The 20,656-nt window shown below is 53.1% G+C and overlaps 2 protein-coding genes across 8 annotated transcripts in view; both read left to right on the plus strand.

Moving 5' to 3' along the window:
* Positions 1-9,943, plus strand: part of ACIN1 (apoptotic chromatin condensation inducer 1) — a 35,366-nt gene extending 25,423 nt beyond the window's left edge. For 4 of the 7 annotated variants that reach the window (XM_021674871.2, XM_021674870.2, XM_021674872.2 and 1 more), the window contains 10 exons: positions 3,128-3,170; positions 4,652-4,785; positions 4,883-5,035; positions 5,558-5,699; positions 6,036-6,181; positions 6,581-6,688; positions 6,829-6,936; positions 7,178-7,502; positions 7,616-7,716; positions 9,019-9,943. In XM_021674871.2, the coding sequence (XP_021530546.2) occupies positions 3,128-3,170; positions 4,652-4,785; positions 4,883-5,035; positions 5,558-5,699; positions 6,036-6,181; positions 6,581-6,688; positions 6,829-6,936; positions 7,178-7,502; positions 7,616-7,716; positions 9,019-9,357 (1,599 nt within the window). In that variant the 3' untranslated portion in view covers positions 9,358-9,943. The remainder of the gene's footprint in view (positions 1-3,127; positions 3,171-4,651; positions 4,786-4,882; positions 5,036-5,557; positions 5,700-6,035; positions 6,182-6,580; positions 6,689-6,828; positions 6,937-7,177; positions 7,503-7,615; positions 7,717-9,018) is intronic. The other 3 variants (XM_064374753.1, XM_064374752.1, XM_064374754.1) reach the window with 3 other exon arrangements.
* Positions 9,944-12,757: 2,814 nt separating this feature from the next.
* CDH24 (cadherin 24) lies at positions 12,758-20,632 on the plus strand. The gene is made up of 11 exons (XM_012466884.2): positions 12,758-12,958; positions 13,133-13,427; positions 13,619-13,738; positions 13,813-13,980; positions 14,123-14,310; positions 14,713-14,966; positions 16,163-16,299; positions 18,777-18,898; positions 18,980-19,091; positions 19,338-19,586; positions 20,133-20,632. The coding sequence occupies exons 1-11, from the start codon at positions 12,758-12,760 to the stop codon at positions 20,630-20,632; spliced, it is 2,346 nt and encodes a 781-aa protein (XP_012322307.1).
* The last annotated feature ends 24 nt before the right edge of the window (positions 20,633-20,656 follow it).

Genomic DNA, 20,656 nt, shown 5'->3' on the forward strand with positions numbered 1-20,656 from the left:
ACTCCTTTAGCTTTCCCTCCTTTTTAAAAGCCTGATGGAGCCGAACGCCATCTAGTGGACATTGGTGGTTCTCACCAGACCAGCCATGCTGAGACGTTTTTGTTCCTCCTCTGCCCCCTAGTGGTCTCAATGCAGAGATGTAGCTACTTAAAAGCCAGCACTTGTGATCCAGAAGGCCCCTTCTCAGTTGTCTGTGACCTGACCCCTCTACCTCCTTTTTTTGGCATATTGTTACCTTGTGTCCTGCACCCAGTTCAGGGGGCTTCTCCCATCAGAGCCAGCGAAGTCTTCTTGGCTCTTAAAGTAATTGAGAAGGAATTAGCTGGGTTTAGGAGTGGGCTAACAGGGTGGGAGGGACTGTTGTGTGTGTAGCCTTTTTCTGGTGTGTGTTGCGGGGGTGGGGGCCGGTGAAAGTGATTTGATGTGCAGAATATTATTTATTACAAGGTCCTTCTTCCCCGTAAAACTTTGTCCAAGTACCTCATGTACGGTAATCCGCCCGTAAAATATAACCCTGCCCAACTGGCCAATCGCTGATGCCGCCTCTACCTCTGGACCCACCCGCTGCTACTGAGCTGCCCAATCAGAGCCAAGTCTGCTATCCAGGTGTCTTGGCCAGAGGGGGGCATGTATATGGGCTTCTGTGATGGGCCCCCTTCTGCCTCCCTGTCTTGCTTACATCAGGGGGCCAAGAAGAACTGTTCTGGAGAGACTTGTATTGAGCAAGCAAAAAACATTTGGAAAGGGGTGGACTTGCATCATCTCCCTGCTTGGGACACCCCAAGAAGAGCTTGTGCCAGTGCTGGGGCGCTTGCCCACATGCCCTTGCCCTTTTGAGGACTGTGGGTTGCCTTGTTTGCTACAGACTGTTGGGATCCCCATCTAGGGCACCAAGACCTCCTAAAGTTTGTGATCGCAGTGCCATGCCGTAAAACACTGAATGGGACCCTCTACTTAAGCTGTGACGACTAGGAACCGTGCAGAGGAGTCTAGGGTCTGAGCCCCGGGGATTTAATGCTGATGACAGCCCAGCCCATGTATCGTATCACCACTTGCTCATCAGATGGACTTTCCTTTGGTCCCTGTTGTCCATGGTGAAGGGCAGCATGTTGGTTGCTCCAACTTCTCCTCCATCCCTGGAGGCAGGGACTCATTTCATCCACCTGACTGGAACCACTGTCTCAGCTGGAGTCCCTGAGGAGATGCCACCCACAACTCTGAAGAAAAGTATTCTGACCTTGCTCCTGAATGTGCGCCAGGTCCTGGGGATATTCACCTACTACCCCCAGGCTACCTTCATCAGCGGCTCCATGATCCCACTCGGTGAGAGGACCCCCTCCCCAATTACAGGCAGAGGAGAAAGGGACTCTGGAGTCATCACCTGGATTCCAAGTATTGGGTGGTGTTATTGCTGCAGCTTGCTACTGGTGGACATAGGGTCCTGCCTGCCTCTCACGATAAAAGGCAAGGATCATTCCTGCTACTCACAGGCCATCTCATCAGGGACTGCAAGATGATGTCCCTGCAGGGCCAGAACTGATGTCTCTGCCCCTTTCCCCCCTCTATCCCTCGCTGAGCCTGGCCACCGCCAGTGAACTGTCTTGACATCATGGAAACTGGGCAGCGTCCCCCCACACGTTTCCCTCCCGCCCCCCCTGCGCCCCTGGGAGGACTCTGGCAGTGCCGTGCTGACTACCACGCCGTGCGCCCACCTTTTTTGCCAACCCAACCCCCCACCAATTGCACAGCGCCTAGCAGGGAGGGCTCATTCTGATTGGACCGGCGGTTGACTAGATACAGTACACAGTGAGGTGCGATTGGCTGAACTGAAGATCCCAGGTGTGAGATGGTACCTGGAACATTTGTCATATTCCTAGTTTATTTTCTTCTTTATTTTCTTCTTCTTTTTTTTAATCTCTTATTTTAATTTTTTCTATATCTTTATTTTTTCTGATTTCTTTGATTTATTTATTTATTTGGTTCATGTTTTTCCTGTTTTAATTAAGACTTTTTTTTTTTTTTTTCCTCACTAACTTACCCATCCAGAGCGGCCTGGCTAGGGGTCAGGCTGGTCCTTAAAGAGACCAAGGAGACTTGGTTAGATGACACAAACGGGGCTGGGGGTGGGGGTGGATGGGGAAAAGGATTTCATCACAAGGTTTCTGCCCTACCCTTTAGAAGAGTGGTAGAGTAGTCTTAGTTTTTCCAGAAATAAGCACCTACATTTAAAAATACTCTGTTCCTTTTTCTCTTGCTTTTTTTTACCCACCTCCATAGTCTTTCGTCTTTCACCCACTGAGTGGGGCAGAAACTTGTCCCAAAGATGTCTTCTGGTCCTTGGCAGAGCCCCTAAGGCTTGAGCCCTGGTTGGAGAGGAAACAGTAAGACTCTGCTGGAGCTCCCTGTGGTGGCTGGAAAGCCTAAGAATCTCCTTGGGCACAGTCTGCCCTTTATTAAAACCTTCCTTTACCAAAGACACCTTTAAGTTCTTTCTGCTAGCACTTGGCTTAAGATCCTCATCTCCAGTGGGTCTGGTGCTGTGCTTTTCCATGGTGTGGTGGGGTCTGGGCAGTCTTGACATGACAGTCTGCTGTCCAAGCATCTCAAAGCCATTGTCTGGCCATTGAAGAAAGGAACGTTACCTTGTTGAAGTTGCCATCCAAAGTTGGCTTTCCTTGTTTCCTCAAGTTAGCAAGGAAGGACCTAGGAGAGCTAAATGCCCTCTTTGGGGCACAGTTTGTTTGGCTTGGTGTCCTCTCAGACAGTGAGAGAGGGCATGACCAACATCTTTAAGGGGCTGAGAGACTACTGAATTCCTCCTCCAGCTTATTTCTGGTTAAGCTAATACACAGGTGTGATATGGAGTAGATGACTTTTCCCTGCTCTGATGTTTAGTTTTATTTTTTTCTCTAACTTGCATTGATTCTACTTCGTTTTTACCGTTTGCCGCTTCTGTTTTGGTCTCTGTCTGTCTCTGTGTCTCTCTCTCTCTCTCTCTCTCTCTCTCTCTCTCTCTCTCTCTGTGTCTTTGGAGGCTATGCTAAGACTGCCCCATCTAACCTCTTTCCCCCCTCTCTGTGGGGTGTCTCTCTTTCTCTTTTTTTTCCCCCTTTTCTTCTTTATACAGAGCTCGCTGCCCAAATCATTCAAGAGGAAGATCTCCGTCGTCTGTAAGTCTAGCCCCAAATCCCTGATAAAAGTCAGGAATACCGTAAGAATCAACATTCATTGAGAACCAGATTTTCATTCTCAGTGGTATTCTTGGACCACTCCCCCTTGCCCACCCCTTGTGCCTAGCAAATCTGAATCCTTTTCTTTGTAGGGTTGCATTTTGAAATTCAAAACTTTAGAGAATCCCCGTTGTATTTCCCCAGTCAACGTTTTAATGAGATACACTGTGAAATGTCTCAGACCATGTCCCATTTAGCCTTAGTGGCATTTATTCTTTCAGAAATCTGAATACTCAACAAGGAGTGAGTTTCAGAGACTCCTGTATAATGCTTAGCAGTTTATGCTTTTTTTTTTTTTTTTTTTTTAATTGACAGAGTCTCGCCCTGTCACTCAGGCTGGACTGTAGTGACGTGATCTTAGCTCACTGCAACCTCCACCTCCTGGGTTCAAGCGATTCTCCTGCCTCAGCCTCCCAAGTAGCTAGAATTACAGGGGTCTGCCACCATGCCCAGCTAATTTTTTGTATCTTTATTAGATACAGGGTTTCACCATGTTAGCCATGCTGGTCTCAAACTCCTGACACCTCTGCTCTCCTCAGTCTCCCAAAGTGCTGGGATTACAGGCGTGAGCCACCACACCTGACAGCAGTTTATGCATTATTCTAAGAGAGAGCACCTGAGGAAATGAAAGTGCTCCACACCTCAATGAAAACTTTAACATTTTCCCTAATGAGGAACTCTAGATTACAAACATATAATAGATGTTTATAACTTAAATATAAATCTGTAGTGTGAATGAAAATTAAAGACCAGATCTCATTGTGATCTTAGGTGTTAATATCGCTTACTGTTCTTGTTTCTTATGCATTTACATGTCCTTCTCAGTTTTTCTTCCCCACTGCTTAAGATACTAGTGTCTACCATTAAAAGTTTAAACTGCTCATCAGACTAGCTACCCCTCCCTTACTGCTTTTAGATCAGTAGTTTCTATCAGGAAGGGACCCCAGCCCTTTTAGTGTTGATAGTCTGAAGCCATGGTTTCCCCAGTTCCCAAATGTGATTTTTTTTTTTTTTTTTGAGACAGAGTCTCACTCTGTTGCCCAGGCTGGAGTGCAGTGGCGCAGTCTGGGCTCACTGCAACCTCTGCCTCCCGGGTTCAGGCGATTCTCCTGCCTCAGCCTCCTGAGTATTTAGGATTACAGGGGCGTGCCACCAAGCCCAGCTAATTTTTGTATTTTTAGTAGAGATGGGGTTTTACCATGTTGGTCAGGCTGGTCTCTAGCTCCTGACCTCATGATCTGTCTGCCTCAGCCTCCCAAAGTGCTAGGATTACAGGCATGAGCCACTGCACCTGACCTCCAAATATGATTTAAGTTAACCTTTTACCAAAACTCCAGCCAAAGATAAACCGTAGGTATTATGGTTTGAACCAGCAGAGGTCCTGAGATCATCTAACTGTTGGGTCTATTTCTTGGGGACAGCAGCTACCAAGGGGGTGCCAGCTGGAAACAGTGACACAGAGGGGGGCCAGCCTGGTCGGAAACGACGTTGGGGAGCCAGCACAGCCACCACACAGAAGAAACCTTCCATCAGTATCACCACTGAATCACTCAAGGTGAGGTGGGAGGAGCCAGGGAAGGGAGGATGAGACCTGTTAAGGTGGGAGTAGACATGGGCCCAGTATAACGGGGTGGGGGGTATCTGTGTCCCAGAGCCTCATCCCCGACATCAAACCCCTGGCGGGGCAGGAGGCTGTTGTGGATCTTCATGCTGATGACTCTCGCATCTCTGAGGATGAGACAGAGCGTAATGGCGATGATGGGACCCATGACAAGGGGCTGAAAATATGCCGGACGGTCACTCAGGTAAGGCTTCTGCACCCCAGTGTTGGGGAAGGGAGGGGATGACAGATGCAGAGCAGCCAGCTGAGGAGCTGAGATAAAGTCTTCGGAGGGAACTTTCCTGTCTGTGCAAAGGGTTGGGTTGATTGACACTTCCAGGGGTCAGAGTACCAAATCCAGCTAGCTGCCTGTTGTAAATAAAGTTTTATTGGGACACAGCCACACCAGTTGATTCACTTTTGTCTGTGGCTGTTTGTTTGCTACAACATCACTGTAGATGAGTAGTTGCAGCAGACCGTGTGGCCTGCAAAACCTGAAGTACTACTTTGCTCTACAGAAAAAATTTACCAACTCCTGCCTTAGTTTTCCTCAAGGTAAAGTTGAGGCACTAACAGTCCCAGGATCTGGTAGAGGTGAGCTGGATAACAAAATACCACTAGTGGAAGGAACGTGCTAGGTTGACTCTACTACTCTCACCAGGGAACCAGAGGCTGAAATGCCAGTGTGGTGTTGACAGACTTGCTCTGTTCTCTGACACCTTGATAGGTAGTACCTGCAGAGGGCCAGGAGAATGGGCAGAGGGAAGAAGAAGAAGAAGAGAAGGAACCTGAAGCAGAACCTCCTGTACCTCCCCAGGTGTCAGTAGAGGTGGCCTTGCCCCCACCTGCAGAGCATGAAGTAAAGAAAGGTGAGTGACGTATTGTGAGAGAAATGTAATGAAGCTCCTGAAATCTCAGAGCACCTCATTTGGATCGATTAAGGCATTTAATGTTCCCAACCTTTTATTATATATATATTTTTTATATCATCTCTTCCTCCTACATATTAAATAAGCTACTTGAGGGCCAGATTTGGCTCTGTTTAATCTTTGAATCTCCATGATGAGGTCAGCCTAGCACAGTACTTTGCAGATTGAAGGAGTGGCTGCTTAGTATAAAAGAAAGGGAACCCTGAGAGTCATACTGAAGGTGAAAGAGCCAGTATTGCTTCCTACCAAAAGCTGTTCTTGTGGTCTCCTTGATAGTGACTTTAGGAGATACCTTAACTCGACGTTCCATTAGCCAGCAGAAGTCTGGAGTTTCCATTACCATTGATGACCCAGTCCGAACTGCCCAGGTGCCCTCCCCACCCCGGGGCAAGATTAGCAACATTGTCCATATCTCCAATTTGGTAAGTCGTTGTTTCTCACATCCCACCTTGCTTAGTGGTTAAGTTTGAGCTTTGGGCTTATGCTTCCTAGGTTCCACTCATAGTTGAACTGGTCTACCAATAGATTAAGTTACTCACTGATCTTGAGCGAGTAACTTAACCTATTTACCTATCTAAAAATGAAAGGAAAAAAAGCTGTCGCCCTGCAGGGTGGTTTTGAGCTTGCAGAGGATCTAACATACAGTGTCGCAATTAGTGCCACCACTCTTCTCACATAATACTGCAAGCTTCCTGAACTCTGCCCTCATCCAGACCTTGAAACTACACTCCTGTGACAGTAGCTCGGGAAATCTGAAGACTGGCTATACGGGTGGTGGTCTTGCCTTTTTCAAGATCCTGAAAGTCTATTTTCTTTGGCAGGTCCGTCCTTTCACTTTAGGCCAGCTAAAGGAGTTGTTGGGGCGCACAGGAACCTTGGTGGAAGAGGCCTTTTGGATTGACAAAATCAAATCTCATTGCTTTGTAACGGTGAGGGGAAGAAGCTGATTCTATAAGTCATGGCATATATTTCCTTTTGTGACCAATGTGGGCAGGTTTAAGGGTGTTGCAGCAAGTGAAGAGGGTTGCAGACACACTGTGACCCTCCACCTTCTCCCTTCCTCCACCAGTACTCAACAGTAGAGGAAGCTGTTGCCACCCGAACAGCTCTGCATGGGGTCAAATGGCCACAGTCCAATCCCAAATTCCTTTGTGCTGACTATGCTGAGCAAGATGAGGTAAGAAACCTAGGGAAAGGAGGGGAGGAAGGGGCAGGGAAGCCATCATCTGCTAGATTTCAGCTGAGATCCTTGCCACACCTGCAGTCTCAGATTCTGTTCTTTCCTCTTCCTCACCAGCTTTGGTTCTTTTAATTGTACCATGGGGCTTCAAAGTGCCTGTACCCCTGGTACCTAGGCTCCTTCAGTGGGAGTGATATCATCGCTATCCTGACGGTCCTTGTCCCTCCTCTCCCCACAGCTGGATTATCACCGAGGCCTCTTGGTGGACCGTCCCTCTGAAACTAAGACAGAGGATCAGGGGATACCACGGCCCCTGCACCCGCCACCTCCACCCCCGGTCCAGCCACCACAGCACCCCCGGGCAGAGCAGCGGGAGCAGGAACGGGCAGTGCGGGAACAGTGGGCAGAGCGGGAACGGGAAATGGAGCGGCGGGAGCGGACTCGATCGGAGCGCGAATGGGATCGGGACAAAGTTCGAGAAGAGCCCCGTTCCCGATCAAGGTCCCGTGACCGCCGCCGCAAGGAACGTGCGAAGTCTAAAGAAAAGAAGAGTGAGAAGAAAGGTAGGTACTTAGCTATGGGGTACACATACCTACTAGTAGGTGGGAAAGAGACCCAGATGGGATGGGACAGAGGGTCAGATGGGTCAAATCTGGTTCACTGTCTTCCACCTCAGAGAAGGCCCAGGAGGAACCACCTGCCAAGCTGCTGGACGACCTTTTCCGAAAGACCAAGGCAGCTCCCTGCATCTATTGGCTCCCACTGACTGACAGCCAGGTGAGTGCTCTTTTTTGTGCCCTGCTCAGAGTGGCACCGAGGCTTGAGGTCAGGGTGAGGGAAGATTCATGTGACTGCGGGAGTGAATCATCCCAGGTACTTACTAGATTTAGGTTCAAGGGGGAAAAAACTAGGCGTTACAAAAAGGCAGCTTTCAGTTGATTGGTATGCCATAGAGAAACCAGACCCAGGAAGGTGAAGATGGACACACAGACAGCAACTGAGGTTTGTGCATGTTTGGGAAGCCGGCTGTGCCAACCAAGCTTCTTAGAAGTTGATTTTAGGCTGTGCGCGGTGGCTCACACCTGTAATCCCAGCACTTTGGGAGGCTGAGGCGGACAGATCACCTGAGGTCAGGAGTTCGAGACCAGCTTGGCCAGCATGGTAAAGCCCCATCTCTACTAAAAATACAAAAATTAGCCAGGTGTGGTGGCAGGTGCCTGTAATCCTAGCTACTTGGGAGGGTAAGGAGGAGAATCACTTGAACCTGGAAGGCAGAGGTTGCAATGAGCTGAGATTCTGCCATTGCATTCCAGCATGGGCAACAAGAGGAAAACTCTGTCTCAAAAAAAAAACCTTGATTTTAGTTAGCTGAGAAATTGTGTTTTATAAACTCATTTATTTCTCTGCCTTTTAATTTTAAGAGTTTTCACATTTTTAATTTAGTTTCTTAGTAATGGGCCTTTGGGAATTTTAGGCTTATGCTACTCAAAAAAGATTTGTTCACATCTACGCTGATGGTAGGGAGCTAGGGAAATACCAAAGTCCAGGCATGGATGGTGCTCCAGTACCTGTCTTGTGTAAAGTTTGAAACTTGGTGGCCAGGCGTGGTGGCTCACACCTATAATCCCAGCACTTTGAGAGGCCGAGGTGGGTAGATTACCTGAGGTCAGGAGTTCGAGACAAGCCTGACCAACATGGTAAAACCCCGTCTCTGCTAAAAATACAAAAAATTAGTGGGACATCGTGGCAGACACATGTAATCCCAGCTACTAGGGAGGCCGAGGCAGGAGAATCATTTTAACCTGGGAGGCAGAGGCTATAGTGAGCCAAGATAGCAAGCATCACTGCACTCCAGTCTGGGTGACAGAGTCAGACTCTGTCTCATTGGAAAGGAAAAAAAAAGGCTGAAACTGGAGGGGAAGATGTGCTTCAAGAAAGACAGATGCAGTTGCTGAGCCTCCGACCCTTTCCTGCTTAACTGAAAAGCTGACCCTGAGCTAGGAGGCAGGGTCCAGGCACAAATGGAGGCTGTGACCAGGACTGAGCTGCCTACTCTCTGCCTTTCCTACCTGGCTACAGATCGTTCAGAAGGAGGCAGAGCGGGCTGAACGGGCCAAGGAGCGGGAGAAGCGGCGAAAGGAGCAAGAAGAAGAAGAGCAAAAGGAGCGGGAGAAGGAAGCTGAGCGGGAACGGAACCGACAGCTGGAGCGAGAGAAACGTCGGGAGCACAGTCGGGAGAGGGACCGGGAGAGAGAGAGAGAAAGGGAGCGGGACAGGGGGGACCGAGATCGGGACAGGGAAAGGGAAAGGGAAAGGGACCGAGAACGAGGCAGGGAAAGGGATCGCAGGGACACCAAGCGACACAGCAGAAGCCGGAGTCGGAGCACACCTGTGCGGGACCGGGGTGGGCGCCGCTAGCAGGGAAAACACTAGAGCTGCAGGTACCAGCCACTTGGCCCCAGGGGGTTATGGCCACAGATGGATAGGTACAGTCTCCACCACCCTGGAGCCAAGAGTCTTTCACACCACCTGTCCTTGCACACATACCAAATGGAACAGTGGCCATCCTTTCCCCCCAAAACATACCATCTTAACCTATCTCTTGGGACTTAGCCCGCCCCTCCCTCTCATTTCCCATTAAGTCTGAGAGGCAAGAGCTAGGTTAGGCAAGGAGGTGGTTGGCCAGAGATGGGGAACAGCCAGGTGCCCTAGTCCTCTGATCTTTCCTCCATCCTGCTTACCACCTCCCTGGGTACTCACAGCCTTCTCTTGGGAACAGCCGGGGCCAGGACTGGGTCACCTATGAGCTGAATCAGCATCTCCTCCTGAGTCCCAGGGCCCCTGCAGTTCCCAGTCTCTTCAGTCCTGCAGCCCTTGCCTCTTTCCTACAGACAGGTTCCACTTTATATCCACCTTTTCCTTTTGTTCAATTTTTATTTTTATTTTTTTTATTATTAAATGATGTGGTCTATGAAAACAAATAAAAATCTGACTTAGTTTTAAACTGTGTGAGTGGCTTTTGTTGGGCAGGGTAAGAAACCACACTGAAGAGGATCTTTGTAGCATGGAGTAGGAGTTGCTTGCATTCCATGTATTCCTTTAGGCTTTACTGCTTCCTGAAGCAGGGACTTCCCACCGTCTTCTATCCCTGCCTTGGCCCTGATGAGCCCAAAGCTGTGGACCTTCCTCATTCGGGAAGGCCCCACTGGGAAATGGAGCAGCCTGTGTCCGTGGTGGCAGCCCAGCAGGGCTAGGAGGATGGGTCCTCTTCTGGTTCCTAGACCTGTGTACGGTTAGAATTGGGGATTTGGTCACCTGCCTGCCCACCTTGGTGCTTCCAACAACTGCCACAAGGGGGCGGCAGCTCCTCGCTCTGTTGGCCTCTGACTGAGCTTCCCAAAAAGGGCTACGCTCCACACCTCAGCCCTCCCACCGATGTCGTGCTTCTGTCCCTGACCCGCTCCCTGGGCCCGGGCCGCGTACTCTCTGGACCCTTCTGCTGTCCTTAAGTGTCCCCCAGCTGACCCGCTACCGTGCTCTGCACAGGCTCCCAAAACGCCGCCGCCTTGCAGCCGGGATTCCACACCAGTCCCAAAAGCCAGCAGGAGCCCAGAGACCGGCCTCTCTGCAGTGGGCTCAATTCCCCCCCTACCACCGCGCGCTCGTCCCTCGTCCGCTGCGGGGAGCGGGCTGGCCGCTTCGCGCTCCCGGGTGCACCCGCCACGACAGCTCTTCAGAAATGGACTGGCACCGTGGCCTGGACGTCCTCCGGCCTGGGTGCCCTGCCGGGCGCTGCGGGCCCAGCCTGGGAGGGGCGCCGCATCTGTATGCGCCCCGCAGCCCGGGAGCGCCGAGGGGGCGGACGCGCGGCACCGCCCCCCGCCTCCGCCCCCGCCGCGCGGGCCCCGGCTGGCCGGGGAGGGTCGGAGGCTGGGCTCTCCTCTCCCGAGCGGCGCGGAGCCGACTCGCTCCTCCGCAGGCGGAGCCTCCTTCCCCCGCCCCCTCTGTCTCGCTCCCTTGTTCTCGCCGGGGCCGCTCAGACCTGCAGCGGAGCCGCGGTGCCCGCTCCGATCAGCTCGGGGCTGTGCCCCCGGGACCCGGCGACGGGGGCGGGCGGGGGCGCTCCCCGCCGGCCTGGGCCCCTCGGCAGTGCCAGGTAAGGGCGCCTGCCCGGGAGCCGGGGTCGCGAATCCGCGGAGGGGCAGCAGGGGGCCCGCAGCCTGCGGGGGTCTTCGGAGCGGTGCGCTCGGTGGCTGGGAGCCCGCTGCCGGCTCCCTTCTCCCGCGCTCTGCCTCTTTCTCTTCTCCCCTGGCACCTCTCTCCCTCTTTCCTCTCTCGATTTCTCTTCACCCTTCCGTCTCTGCCTGTTTGCCTTCCTTATCCCTTCCCTGTCTCCCAACGCTTCCTTCTTCTTGTCCTGTCTTTTTCCATCTCCTCTCCCTCTTAGCCTTTTTCTTTCTCTACCTTTCTTCCGTTTCTTTTTTCTCTTTCTTGTTCTGCTTTCCCTCCCCCTTTCCATCCATCTCTCCTCTTCCCTTCCCGCTATCCTGTTTCCCACTCCTCTATCCCCTTCCTTCTCACCTCCTCATCCCGCCTTCTCTCTGGTCCCCAGCTTTCCTCCAGCTTCTCTCTTCCGTCAGGAGCAAAGGGACTGTCAGGTGTGTGTCTGCTCTGAGGGAAGAGGGGCAGAAGCCACAGCTACCTGAGGGGTTCCCCCCACCCCCGGAGGAGAAAGGAGAGCAGTGGGAAGGGTCCCCTCTCTAGCTCCCTTCCGGTGGCCCCTCCCTGCCTCCACCCCTCCTGCCTGCTCCTTCTTCCAGAATTAAGTTCCCCAGGCCTGGCCTGACACCCCCGAAGCTGAGGGCTGCCCCTGTCTGACCAGAACTGCCCTGGGTGACCCGTTTCCAAGCCTGGCCCCTAGGACTCCTCTCTGCCCTCAGACACCCTGGCTGCTGCCCTGGTCTCTCTCATTCTGTCTCTTGCCACTGTTCTGTCTCTGTCTCTCATCCAGTCATTTCTGTCTCTGCCGGACAGTTAGTCCCTGAGTCAGTCTAGCCCTCAGTCTCACTGTGTCTCTGGCCTCTGGGTCAGCCTCCCTCCCCGGTCACCCTGTCCCCCACCCTGTATCCTCTTCAGCTCTGGCTCCCAACTCCCATCTCATGAGCCCAGTTCCCCTTCAAGGACTGCAGCTGGCAGTGTGGACTGGAGGAAGGGCCTGGAGAGGTGGGGCTCCCCCCTGGGGAGAGAGACTTTCACAGGCTCTCAACCCTGCCTGACTACACTCCTTGTCATCTCATCCTAACCCTAGACACCTTAAGGCCACACCTCCGTGAATCCCAAACCCTTCATTTGAAGCCCTTTCTCAGGTAGCCCCACCTCCTCCAGTACCTGGCTATATGCCCAACCTGGGAGGACAGAGACCAGATTTGGGATTCCAAGCCCTCCTAGTATCCCCTCTCCTGTGTTCCTCCCCAGTTCTCTATTCAGAGTTGACTGACCAGAGATTTATCAGCTTGAAGGGCTGGAGGGGAATACAGGCAGAGCCTGGGTGGAGGAAGGATCAGCCTCTCTGCTCTCTTAGTCTGAGTTCTGGGCAGTGGAGTGTCTGGCTCTTTGGAGGTCTGATCTTCAGCATCTAAATTTGGGGGGAGGAGGGCTAGGGGTTGCCTTGACCCTGAGCAGCTGCTTGTCCTGCAGGTGTGGATCCATGGGGTAGCCTTGACGCATCTGCCTCTCCACCCCAGCCAGCTCATGGGCCACATGGCCTGGCCCAGCCTCACCAAGGGCCAGTGAACAGAGCCCTGGCTGGAGTCTAAACATGTGGGGCCTGGTGAGGCTCCTGCTGGCCTGGCTGGGTGGCTGGGGCTGCATGGGGCATCTGGCAGCCCCAGCCCAGGCCTGGGCAGGGTCCCGGGGACACCCAGGGCCTGCTCTGCTGCGGACTCGAAGGAGCTGGGTCTGGAACCAGTTCTTTGTCATTGAGGAATATGCTGGTCCAGAGCCTGTCCTCATTGGCAAGGTAAGGATAACCCCTCCCATGTCTACTCTGACACGAGGCCCTTAGGCCCTTCCCTGCAACTTCACTTCTGCAATGACCTTGGTCCCTCGGGACTCCCAACGCTGTACCCAAAGCTAGACTCTTTAACCCTCTCTGTACTTGGAGCCCTCTGCCATCTTCTCCTGACCCCTGCAGCTGCACTCGGATGTTGACCGGGGAGAGGGCCGCACCAAGTACCTGTTGACCGGGGAGGGGGCAGGCACCGTATTTGTGATTGACGAGGCCACAGGCAATATTCATGTTACCAAGAGCCTTGACCGGGAGGAGAAAGCACAATATGTGCTACTGGCCCAAGCCGTGGACCGAGCCTCCAACCGGCCCCTGGAGCCCCCTTCAGAGTTCATCATCAAAGTGCAAGACATCAATGACAATCCACCCATTTTTCCCCTTGGGCCCTACCATGCCACCGTGCCCGAGATGTCCAACGTCGGTGAGCACCCCAGCTGTGAATGCCCCAGTTTCCGTCTTCTGGAGATCTCTCACCTCCCCTTCCCTTCTCGTCTGTCCCAGAATCTGCCCCTTTCAATTCAGCCTCCCTCATATCTGCATCCCCCCCTCCACCTGCTATTCTTCCCCATCCTGCCCTGTTGCTGCTGAATGGAGTGTTGGCATCCCCTACAGGGACATCAGTGATCCAGGTGACTGCTCACGATGCCGATGACCCCAGCTATGGGAACAGTGCCAAGCTGGTGTACACTGTTCTGGATGGACTGCCTTTCTTCTCTGTGGACCCCCAGACTGGTGAGGATGGAGCTTGGGAGTCTGGTGGGGCAGCCAAGGGGACAGACACCTTCTGACCCAGCATCTCTCCCTAGGAGTGGTGCGCACAGCCATCCCCAACATGGACCGGGAGACACAGGAGGAGTTCTTGGTGGTGATCCAGGCCAAGGACATGGGCGGCCACATGGGGGGGCTGTCAGGCAGCACTACGGTGACTGTCACACTCAGCGATGTCAACGACAACCCCCCCAAGTTCCCACAGAGTAAGGGGCCACTGCTGCCACCTGAGCCATCCTTTGACCACCCCACCCCTACAGCATCTGGAGAAGGGAGAAGAAAGTGCTGGGGGTAGGGAGGAGGGCTGGGGACCTCTCTAAAAAGGTGTCTCCCTCCATCCACCCCAAGGCCTATACCAGTTCTCCGTGGTGGAGACAGCTGGACCTGGCACGCTGGTGGGTCGGCTCCGGGCCCAGGACCCAGACCTGGGGGACAATGCCCTCATGGCATACAGCATCCTGGATGGGGAGGGGTCTGAGGCCTTCAGCATCAGCACAGACTCCCAGGGTCAAGACGGGCTCCTCACTGTCCGCAAGGTTCGCCTGTTCACACTTTCTCTTAGCCCTGCCTCCTGCCCACCCACAGGCCACATTTCTAACTGTTCTTCTAGAACAGACTCAGGATCCCTCTGTTGGAGCTTAGAGGTCATGATCACTTCCTCATCTTTCAGATCAGGCCCTAGGGCTTAGAAAGAAGAAGTGACTGGCTCAAGGTCATATAACAAGTCTGTGATGGAGCTAGGAGCAGACCTAGACTTACTAAGTAATCTGCTGTGCATGCTGACCACTGAGGCCCCGTCCCTCCAGTGCCACCTCTCCTCACATGAGGACTGAGCACTCACTGCACGCATGTGAGGAGGGAACTTGTCACTTCCAAGAGCCTGGGGCCTGCCCTGGTTCCCACATGCCTCGCTTTTTCTCTCTCTTGCATCACCATAGCCCCTAGACTTCGAGAGCCGGCGCTCCTACTCCTTCCGTGTTGAGGCCACCAACACACTCATTGACCCAGCCTATCTGCGGCGAGGACCCTTCAAGGATGTGGCCTCTGTGCGTGTGGTGGTACAAGATGCCCCAGAGCCACCTGCCTTCACCCAGGCTGCCTACCACCTGACAGTGCCCGAGAACAAGGCCCCGGGGACCCTGGTAGGCCAGATCTCAGCGGCTGACCTGGACTCCCCTGCCAGCCCAATCAGGTAGGTTAGCTGGGGTGTGGGCTGGGGAGCCAGATGGCAGGCTATTCCCAACCCAGAGAATGAGTAAATGTGCCCCCTACCTTATAGCAAATCACTCATCTCCCAGCAAAAGCCTCCTTCCCTGCTGCTGGTGGGTGCTGGTCTACAGGCCTGGTGGGTGCCAGGCGAGAGCTGGAGGGCCTGGCTGACCACTCCTCAACTCTCTATTCATCCCTCTGGGTAGATGATGGTGGCACCTCCCAGTGGCAGTGCAAGCAGGTGTAATCTCATCTGACAAGTAGGTCTCTATTGGTCACTCCCAAAGTGCTTCACAGTTTACCCCCTTGCTGATATTTAATTCTCACAACAGGCCAGACACGGTGGCTCACGCTTGTAATCCCAGCACTTTCTGAGGCCGAGGAGGGTGGATCATGAGGTCATGAGATCGAGACCATCCTGGCCAACATGGCAAAACCCCATCTCTACTAAAAATATAAAAATTAGCTGAGTGTGGTGGCACGCCTGTAGTCCCAGCTACTCAGGAGGCTGAGGCGGGAGAATCACTTGAACCCAGGAGGTGGGGGTTGCAATAAGCCAAGATCACACCACTGCACTCCAGCCTGGTGACAGAGCGAGACTCTGTCTAAATAAATAAATAAATAAATAAATCTCACCACAGCCCTATGAAGTAGGTGTCCTTATCACCAGTCGTTTTAGAGGCCAACCATAAATGGTCACACAGTTGGTAAGTGGCAGAACAGCCACTTTTTTCCCCTCCCCAGCCAGCATCCCTGTCACAGCTCTGTGAGTGAGGTACTAGTGTCATTCCCATTTGTCAGTTAAGTAAACAGAGGTTAAACGATTTGTCCTAAGTCACAGAGCCAGTCCAAGGCAGAGCAAAGCTGAAACACAGGTACCTGGTTCTCAGAAAGGGCCCAGAAGTCTGGAAGTCAAGGTCTGTTTATCCCGCTTCCACTCCATTCTTTATCTTCTCCCCCTGCCCCCATGAAACCTGGTGGCCCTGAGTCTTAGGACAGGTGTTTAATGGTGGTGGTCTACCAGGGATATCTGCCTTTTAAGGGGACTCCAACCTGAATTATGGCTCTGCCCAGAGGAGCTATGAGGTCTAGCAAGGTGAACAGAGGGAATAAAGGAGGGGATGGAACAAGCTGTGGTCCCGCCCCAGATCAGCCCCAGCATGCCTCTGCCTTCCCCAGATACTCCATCCTCCCCCATTCGGATCCGGAGCGTTGCTTCTCTATCCAGCCGGAAGAAGGCACCATCCACACAGCAGCACCCCTGGACCGCGAGGCTCGTGTCTGGCACAACCTCACTGTGCTGGCTACAGAGCTCGGTGAGGAGTCCGGGGCCCACAAGGCGGCAGCAGCCTCCTGGCTGAGGGGCTGTCCCTGAGCATGGGGGTGGGGAAGGGTGCTCAATGCCATCACACCCTTGACAGCGTGCGGCCACTGGGTCCTAGCTGTATCCAAGTCCTAGCCTGGATCCTTGCTACCAGGCAGGGCAGGCCTCCTGGTCTCCTAGTCCCCTAGGCTGGGCTGGGCAGGCACAGTTGGTGTGCCTGAGCATTCTGACCTTCAGTTTATTCCCTTAACTGACTTGCCCCAACCCAGAAATAAACCAGACCTTACATGGCCCCCAACCTGTGTCCTGGCAGACCCCATCCTTCCCTGCTTCAGGCTGGAGCTGGGGACCAGAAGGGGCTGGGTACCTCCTCTGGTTGCTAAGTGGAGTGTACCAGCAGCCCCGCCCCAGAGAAGCCCTGTTGGAAGCCCTGTGGGAATTCCCCAAGATAGGAGAGTAGACACCTGTAAGGAAAGGGAAGAGTGCCAGCTCCACATGTGGGCTTCTCTCCTACCCCATCAGTCGCCAGCAGCAGGTTTAGCTGCCTCTGGGTGGCCCTAGCCCATAGAGACAAGGAGACCTCCCTCTGTGAATAGACAAGGAGACCTCCCTTCTGTGAATAGTCCCTTATCACCCCTGCTTGAGCTCCAGGGGCTCCTCCATCCCTTTGTCTTCATATTGCATATGAAAGTTGTCCTTGTATATGTGGATATCTGAATGTGTCAGTGAAGAGCTATACGAATGTGTACATGTGGGTATATGCTCAGGAATGTGTGTAATTCCAAATATGGGGAAAGTATATAGACACACATATGTATTTGTGGTATATATCTGCAATGGATATATATGTGTTTACAGTTGAGTGTACAGAATTATATTTATATTAACTGTGCATATATGTGATTGGATATGTATAGTGGTATGCACATGTAGCTGTTTGTGTTTTGTGTATGTGGGTATTTGTGGACAGATAATTTATTACTTATTGTGTATCAGGCACTATCCGTCTTCAAAATAGATTCATTCATTTAATCATCACCACAACTTTATGAGGAAAGTATGATTATTTCCCCATTTTAAAACAAGGAAACTCAGGCAAAGAGAAGTTAAGTAACTTCCCAAGGTCACATAGAGATTAAGTGGTGGAGCCGTGAGACCCAGCCAGTGTGCAGAGTCTGAGCTGTTATCCCCACCACACTGCCTCTCAGATGCATTTAATGCTATGTGTCTAGGTTTATGTTTTTATACATGGAACTGTGTGCATAGATAGCTATGCACAGATACTATCTGGCAGTGTATGTGTATCTATTATTGCATGGATGTCTGTGTGGATGGCTGTGTGTGTGTGTGTGTGTGTGTGTATACACAGCATGTTTGTGGCTGCTTGTATATACATAGCTTTGTGTGTGTGTGTTTCCTGTCACGGTCTTCTCATTCTCCTGCCAAATCGTGCTCCTACCCCCGACCCAGACATCAATAGCAGTGCTCTGGGCCCTTACTGCAGTGAAGTAGACCCTCCCCACCCTGTCTCTGGGGTATCCCAATCCTTTTAGCCAGGCGATCCACTCAGCCTGCCCCGCCCATGCTGCACCCTCAGCCCCTTTCACCAGGCCCAGCCAGCTATCCCTCTGCCTAGAGGAAAGACTAAAGAAATTGGGAGACTCAGCCTAAGACAGTTGACATGTAGACACACTTTGCATTCTCTCTTGGATGGCACTGGCAGTGAGAAGCAAGGAAGGGTAATGGTAGGGAGTCACCTGATGAAGGGATGGGTCAAGATGGGGCCAGTGTCTGGCTGTGGTGCCCAGGCTGGCCTGGGATCTGCACCCTGTAGCACATGCAGCTCCTTCCTACCCAAGGTCAACTCTAAGTGATGCTCATTGCTGTACTACAGCCTCCCAGACCTCTGATGGGGTGTATGTGTGTGTGTGTGTCTGTCTGTCTATCCACTCCACCGATGCTGTGCATGGCCTCTATGCATGAAAATGCATTCTATGGGCTCTGGGTGTTGCCGGGGCGTGGGGGGATGTGGCACTGCATTCACTGTGCATATCAAACATCTGCTTCATGTACATTGCATTTGTTTTAAATGTTGAGTGTACATTGGATATGTTGTATGAATATGTTTTGTATATTCATGGCTGTTGTCTGCACCTTCTATCCTTCATTTATGCTGCATATGCCCTGCATGTGGGTTATTGTATATGTGTATCATTCGTGCTGCATTCCTGTTGAATGTCTATTGTGTATTGCACATATCTTGGGTACTACGTGAATATTGTATGCACTTGGCATTGTTCCATTCATTCCACAACATTGCTTTCTACCTGTATATTACATGCATATTTCATGTGTTTCGTGTGCATGCTATATGCTGCATGTGGCATCCATGCCCATGTACCACATATGTTATGTGTAAACTGTGTGGGGTGTGTGTGTGGTGTATATGTTTTGGTGTTCTGGCTTCAGACAGCTCTGCACAGGCCTCGCGCGTGCAAGTGGCCATCCAGACCCTGGATGAGAATGACAATGCTCCCCAGCTGGCTGAACCCTACGATACCTTTGTGTGTGACTCTGCAGCTCCTGGCCAGGTAAGCAGCTGAGGCAGAAAGGTTGGGACATCAAGGCCTCCAGCAGCCCACTCCATACAAGGCCTCTCTTCTTCCTCCCAGCTGATTCAGGTCATCCGGGCCCTGGACAGAGATGAAGCTGGCAACAGTAGCCATGTCTCCTTTCAAGGTCCTCTGGGCCCAGATGCCAACTTTACTGTCCGAGACAACCGAGGTGGGTGGCCTCCTACAACCATGTCCATCCCCTCCATCCTCCTCTCCTCCTCCATCCCTAGCCCAGCCTGCCTGACCCCTGCCCCACCTGCCTGGGCCTTCCACCCAACAGAAGGGAGCATGTGGATTTACACTCATTCATTGGCTCTTTGTAAACCTTCCCCATGGGAAGCTGGCTCTATGGGCTGGACCAACCCTACCTGGAAGGTGTCCCAGAAGATACCTCAACACCTTCCCTCTCCCACAGATGGCTCTGCCAACCTGCTGCTGCCCTCCCGCCCTGCTCCACCCCGCCAGGCCCCCTACTTGGTTCCTATAGAACTGTGGGACTGGGGCCAGCCGGCACTGAGCAGCACTGCCACAGTGACTGTTAGTGTGTGCCGCTGCCAGCCTGATGGCTCTGTGGCATCCTGCTGGCCTGAGGCTCACCTCTCAGCCGCTGGACTCAGCACCGGTGCCCTGCTTGCCATCGTCACCTGTGTGGGTGCCCTGCTTGGTGAGTCAGGCCACAATGGGACATAGATGTGGGATCTGGGCCTGCAGGGGTGTGGAGAAGGACTAGGCCTCTGGACATAGTGAAATCCACCTTAGGGCTTGAAGGACCCTCATGCCTGGATGTTCCCACCACCTGATGCATCCAAGAGAAAAGCTCTGGCCCCTATCCATGACCTGCCAATCCATAATGACAACGACAAGCCATAATAATGGTTCATTGAGCCCCCTACTCTGTGCCAAGTATGGTGCTGGGCACATTACTTGTGATATTTCATTTCGTTGTATCAGCAACCCTTAGAGGTAAATATATTTTCCCTATTTTCCACAAGTAATCTAAGGGGCAAATTGAGGCGTCAGAGAAGTCAGGCAACTTCCCATGATCACACAGCGAGTAAGGGCTGAAGTCAGAATTCAAAGCAAGGTGTGCTAGATATCAGCCCCTAGGCACACGGCTTTTGTCACCTGATGGGTCGGCCGTTCACATGGAGACAGGCTGCCCGCTCTCAGCCCTGTGGGCTCAGGGCCCGTGTGCGCGTCTCTCGCGCAGCCCTGGTGGTGCTCTTCGTGGCCCTGCGGCGGCACAAGCAGGAAGCACTGATGGTACTGGAGGAGGAGGATGTCCGAGAGAACATCATCACCTACGACGACGAGGGCGGCGGCGAGGAGGACACCGAGGCCTTCGACATCACGGCCCTGCAGAACCCGGACGGGGCAGCCCCGCCGGCACCCGGCCCTCCCGCGCGCCGAGACGTGCTGCCCCGGGCCCGGGTGCCGCGCCAGCCCAGGCCCCCCGGCCCCGCCGACGTGGCACAGCTCCTGGCGCTGCGGCTCCGCGAGGCGGACGAGGACCCCAGCGTACCCCCATACGACTCGGTGCAGGTGTACGGCTACGAGGGCCGGGGCTCCTCCTGCGGTTCCCTCAGCTCCCTGGGCTCCTGCAGCGAAGCAGGCGGCGTCCCCGGCCCCGCGGAGCCGCCGGACGACTGGGGTCCGCTCTTCCGCACCTTGGCCGAGCTGTATGGGGCCAAGGAGCCCCCGGCCCCCTGAGCGCCAGCGCTGGCCCGGCCCACC

Source organism: Aotus nancymaae, unplaced genomic scaffold (genome assembly GCF_030222135.1).
Source record: "Aotus nancymaae isolate 86718 unplaced genomic scaffold, 86718_ANA_hifiasm-v0.15.2.pri h1tg000011l, whole genome shotgun sequence".
Lineage (NCBI taxonomy): Eukaryota > Metazoa > Chordata > Mammalia > Primates > Aotidae > Aotus > Aotus nancymaae.